Here is a 5,954-nt window from a genome sequence, read left to right on the forward strand (position 1 = left end):
GTTATTTTAGTACGAACTCTTGGATAGATCGAACAGAAAAAATAACTTTGTGTTATTTTAGTATGAACTCTTGAATAGATCGAACGAAAAGAATAACTTTAAGGTGGTTTCATACCCTACAAACAATTTCTTCTTATGTTCTCCGCTAGATAAGAACTTTGAAGTGATTCTTCATCGCACGTTGAGGGATGGTTATATCATCCAATTAGATTAGCATTTGTTGGGAGATTGCACTAGTGAAAGCATGGACCCTAGGCCTCATTTTCAAGCATTGCAATACCATTTGTGCTCCGTTTTATTAATTGTCACCTTGTTGTTTTTTATTGTTCCTATTACAAAAATCAATATCTACTATCATTACTACGCTTTTATCACCATCTCTTCACCGAACTAGTGCACCTATACAAATTACCATTGTATTTGGTGTGTTGGGGACACAAGAGAATCTTTGTTATTTTGTTGCAGGGTTGTTTGAGAGAGACCATCTTCATCCTACGCCTCCCACGGATTGATAAACCTTATGTCATCCACTTGAGGAAAGTTTGCTACTGTCCTACAAAACTCTACGCTTGGAGGCCCAACACGAGTCTACAAGAACAAGTTGTGTAGTAGACATCAAGCAACCCCTCTTCGGGCGATTTGAGTTTAAGATCCACCGAGAGAAAAATCAAGAGCCCAAACTTAGACAGTTGTTTAGCATCCCAGTAATTATGAGTGAGAGTTCTTGTATCTATTACTCTTGAGAGTTGCGCACTCTAGATGGATAGGTTTTGGCTTGAGTGTCAAAGAGTATTGTCTTCACCGAGCCAGATCCTTAGCAACCAAGAGTGATTGTGGTACGCGAAGGTCGATCGAAGGTTTGGAGATCGCCGACAAGGATCTACGACAGGTGAAATCAACCTGAGTCTGATCAACTCTGTGTTGAAGGAGAATAGGGTGAAGAGGGTTTTTCTTCCGTGTTAAGTCACAACCCCTCCAACCAAACGTAGCCCTTTGGCAGAAGGGTGAACTTGTCTGCCAAATCTCTCTGTCGCCATCGAACACCACTGGTTCTATTCTTCCTCACCGCAATACTTTCGACAGTCATTATGTGTGTTTGATGATGATAGACATTTGATCTGTTACTCTCTTCTACTTATCTTTCATCATATGATCTCTCGCAGAGTTCTTTGTCATTTGTAGGCCGAGTTATTGTTCTTCGTAATTATTCTTCATAGCTATGCTCCCGTTCTTCGTTATGTTCGTAGTGCTACTGACATGTTGTATTACCATTGTCATCATTAAGCTTGTTGTAGCCCATGCTCGAATCATTATTACATCTTACCTTGAAGGTTTCGGTCCTCAGTAGCGAGCTTGATTGCGCCCTGATCTATCAATATTTAATTCTGCTGCCGTGTTTGGGATCAGTTCAAAATATTCGAAAGATATACTCTCGATCCTATCAGACATGTTAAGTTGACTTGACTGGGAGAACGATGCGGTCCAAATCCTTATTTGCGTGATGAACCCTAGCTCTAATTCCCATCTCGCACACCTCAAGACAACGAACCCTAGCTCCCACCTCGATTCTCCGTAATCCATGGCTGAAATCAATGGTGCACTCGTCCTCTAGCTCGTCCACCAGTCGTCCTTCGTCTTTGCAAACCATGACATCGTCGTCGCTATCACCGGTGTTGTGCCTAGAGGGACAGATGGAGTACGAGCTGGAGTACCTCTGCCACTCTTGCGTGAAGGCGCCTGGATGGATTTCATGGAGTGTTCTTGATCAGGGGTAATACAACTGCACAAAATTGAAGGTAAAATTATCTACTTCATCCGTTTTTGTCACATGCTTTGATCTCTGTGTGTTGCATTGATGATCTTCAATTTTAAAGATCATTGAGGGTTCATATTGCTACACTATTTTTATCTGAGGCATGAGCTTCCATATTGCTGGTTCTCTCATGAAGTGTCAAAAAATCATTGGCTAGTTAGGTAATTTTAACGGTCAATTATTTCATTAGTATGTTATTCGAACTATGAGCAGCCTCAACGGCCGCGAGGTAACATCGGCCCAGTGAGCCTCTTCTGGTCTTCTATCGAAGCTTATAGAGTTTCTTATTTTCCATATAAAAATCATCTTAAAAATTCATTGTGTTTGGACCTTTCTAGATATGGTTTTTCTACGAAACCAAAAACATGCAAACATGCAAACAATAGGAACTGACACTAGACACTAAATTAATAAGTTAATTTAGAAAAATAATATATAATAGTATAAAATGAAGTAAAAATATGTACAAATGATAAAATAATAGCATCAAACAATTAAAAATTAAAGATACATTTGAGACGTATCACTTGTCGCTTGAGGCAAGGGAGCGGGACAAAGCCCCTCCCGATAGGGCACATCCTATTTGCCGCCCGCGGGCGACGAAGAGTCGAGCCTTCTCTAAAGGCAGGTATGAAGGGGCCCAAGTGTCCTTCCTTGGCTGGCTGTTTGTTCTGTTTTCGTTTTTTTTTCTATTTTATTTCACAAATTCTAAATTTCCAAAAAATGTTCAGAATTACAAAAAAAATCAAAAAATGTTCCAAATCCCTTGTTTTGTTCATGATTTCATAAATTGTTAACATTTTCACCAAAAAAATCGCTATTTTAAAAAATAGTCACATTTTAGGGAAAATATGTTCATGTTTAAAAACATTGTCATTTTTTCAAATTTTGTTCACTTTTCAATGAAAAATTCATAATTCAATTTTTTCAGAATTAGAATTTTGTTCACAGTTTCAAAAAATATTCACATTTTAGAAACATTTTGTTCATGTTCTCATAAATTGTTCGTGTTTTCCAAACTTTGTTCGCAAATATTCATAATCCAAAATTTGTTCGGCATTTCAGAAAATGTTCACATGTTTTGAAAAAAGTTCATCTTTTTAATATAAAAAATAGCTTCCCGCAAAAACAATATAAAGCAGCTTCGTTGGAAAAGTGGGCCGGTCCATTTGTGTAGCATTCAGCAAAGGCACTCCTGACGCACATAGCGTCAACTAGGACTAGGAGCTCTCTCCCGATTGGGCGAGCCTCAAAGCAAATGCCAACAACGAGCGGGCAAAAGGCCAAAAGCATCGGCTAACCTCTCCACCTATTATTCCGTTCCGAACTTCCCGATCCAACGCTTCTCCCGACGCGGGACGTTATTTTACCACTAACGAACTCCGTCCTCAAAAAAGAAACAAGAAAAAGCACTCAGTTTGCAGCAAAAAAAAAAGCTTGATTTTGATCCACCAAAGCAAAGGCCTTCCACAATAATAAGAATCCAAAGCAAAGCTGTCTCTTCTCATCCACAAACACCATAGCCCTGGCAGCGCTGTACTCCATTCCGATACGAAAGCATCTCCTATCCGCCCCGGACCCTGCTTTGAGAGAGGGAGTCCTTTAACGGCCACACCACTTCCACCCAAAACGAAAAGCCGTATGTGGCTGCGACCAGACACGCACACGCGCCAATCAATCTTCGGCCCGGCAGGACATCGATCGACCGATCGATCGGCCCGAGAGGCCGGGCCGGCACGTGACCGAAACGGCCATCGGCGAGGATCTGTACGGCCACGCCAAAACGATCTCCTATCACGTAACGGAGAGTAATACCGGTCCGTGTATATATAGATGCGCTCCGCCCGTCCACCACCGATCTCGCGCCGCGCCCAGGTAACAACAAAACGATCCGACTCCTACCAGAGGCCTCGCCGAGGGAGGGAGAGCACACACATAACCGACCAACGAAGCCAGAGAGATACTCCAAGGAAGCCAGGCCAACGAGGCTAGAGAGATAGCACGCGCGAGGAGGAGGAGGAACGAAGGCGAGTTGGTTGTGCCGTCAGGTGAGCGGGCGCCTTCCGTGCCGCACACCCCCACGCGCTTGTTGCTTTCGCCTGTTCCGCTGTTCCTGTTCCGCCGTGGGGGAAAGTGGAGTTGATCCATCCATGGCCAATGCAGGGGCGTGCGACGGCCGGCGGACGGCGGCCGGGATGGGCGTCTACGAGCTCGTCCGGAGCGAGGACGCCGCGGGCCCCGCGCTGGATCTGGAGGCCGGCCGCTGCGGCCCCCCGCCGACGGCCAAGGCGTCTCCGGCGGCGCCCCGGCAGCAGCGGCTCGTCTCGCTCGATGTCTTCCGGGGAATCACCGTGCTGGTACGTGCCGCCAACAAAATCCCCGCTTTTAATTCGTCTTACGGCATCACATCTTTCTCGCCGTTCTTTGCGATATTCCTGATATCTGATACCAAATCGAATTGCTTCCCGCGTGGGCCTTTTTTTTTTGTTCGTCTCCGACGCGATCGATTTCGCAGCAGCCCTGCAACCAAAGACATCATTCTTAGTGCCACTGCCAGCCAAACATAGATGCTCCATGAATCATGATGCAGCATGCTACTCATTGCCGGCCTTCTTCTCTTCACTTTTCCCTTTTTGTCTGCACTTAAACTAGACTAGTAGAGTAACCAAAAGATAGCAGAGTTGATTCAACCAACCACATGATCACTACTAGTACAGGATTTTTGCTTCAGGGAACATTACTGCTGGCCAGCGAGGCATGACAAGTTGTCCGAGTTATAGTCAGGCATTGCTGCCACAGCCGTATGATTGCATAGCTCCTCTACTGGGCGGATCTTCTTCAAGCTCCGACTGCCCCTGTTTCCTACTACAGTCTCTGCTCTAAGCTCTACCTCTAAAGATAGCCATTGTGGCCATGCACTATGGTGACAACACAACACGTCTTGATAGCCGTTTTAAAGATCATTAAACGACAGTTATGCGACGCAGCCTGATATGCTTCTTTACAACTGACGCCACCGGCCTGGCTCGTGAGATAATGAAGAGTTAATCCGATCACCGGGCCGCCAAATGGGTTTCGAACCGTCGGTGCTCGCTAGCCGGTAGTGGCCCACCGGCTCGCAATAGGAAAATGCCCTACTTGCAAGCGTACGGAATTTCACCAGCTGTTGGACCCGAGACTGCACACGGCAGAATTCATGCTCTAGTAGTATATACCCTGTGTAGCTGTATTGCTTCCGTACCTGAATTTGTTGGATACGGAAATAAAAAGTGGAAAGAATGTCAACTCTAGCTCACCGCTCCATGTTATGTTAGCTAGGGCTAGTAGATAAGTTGATGAGCGCATGTATGCTCATAATTGGTACTTAGAAAAGGATATCGCGTACGTACATATGCAGCTGACACGACACCAATTTCTAATAGTAGGTCCCTCGAAATAAAATTTCCATTAGTAGAGATGTGGAACTGGTGAAAACGAGCAACACAGTGCGCACGGGGCCAGGCGAGAGAATTGGTGAAGGCGACGAAGGAGTCGAATATCAAGGGTAGAAGAATTCCGAACAAGATGTAGCACAGTTCATTTTTGGAGAGATGCATATCTACAGTGTGGCAATCCACCTTTTTAGCCTTTTGAAAGGGTCTGCCGTTGTTCAGGTCAACTGGGATTTTGTAAACCACTTCAGAAATTTGCAACTTCCATTTTAGTGAAAAGCATAGCTCAATTTAAAGATGGATTGGGGCTAAAAAAGAATCTCAATCTCAGTGGACTTTTAGAGTTAATTGAACCATTTTTGAAACGGGAAACACATTTTAGGTTGTGGTTGGATGTTTGATCGGATTTGGCGCGTGGGCACAAAAGGTGAAGAATGTTAGGTACGTACAGATGCCTAGTTTATAGAGGGGGTGGTGGAAATTGTTGCATCTGTGGAGGTGTGAGGATCACGTCTGGTAGAGAGCCAATATTCCCCGACCCTGGAGGAGGCATGGCGTATGCGTCGTCGGCTGTTGGCACCTCCACGTCGAGTCGAGACAAGCCCCATGAGACGAGCCGCGCCTTTAGCATGTGACGCGCTCTCTCGCCGTCGCACCGCAAGGGATCTGTCCATCGATCACCCCCGCTTTACATCACGCGGTGGCGTGGC

The 5,954-nt window shown here is 45.2% G+C and overlaps 1 protein-coding gene across 1 annotated transcript in view; it reads left to right on the plus strand.

Annotated features, from left to right (window-relative positions):
- Positions 1-3,662: 3,662 nt before the first annotated feature.
- LOC119364174 (heparan-alpha-glucosaminide N-acetyltransferase-like) overlaps positions 3,663-5,954 on the plus strand; it is a 7,088-nt gene continuing 4,796 nt past the window's right edge. The window contains exons 1-2 of the mRNA XM_037629600.1: positions 3,663-3,861; positions 3,977-4,170. Coding sequence (XP_037485497.1) covers positions 4,009-4,170 — 162 coding nt within the window. The 5' untranslated portion in view covers positions 3,663-3,861; positions 3,977-4,008. The remainder of the gene's footprint in view (positions 3,862-3,976; positions 4,171-5,954) is intronic.

Source organism: Triticum dicoccoides, chromosome 2B, assembly GCF_002162155.2.
Source record: "Triticum dicoccoides isolate Atlit2015 ecotype Zavitan chromosome 2B, WEW_v2.0, whole genome shotgun sequence".
Classification (NCBI taxonomy): Eukaryota; Viridiplantae; Streptophyta; class Magnoliopsida; order Poales; family Poaceae; genus Triticum; species Triticum dicoccoides.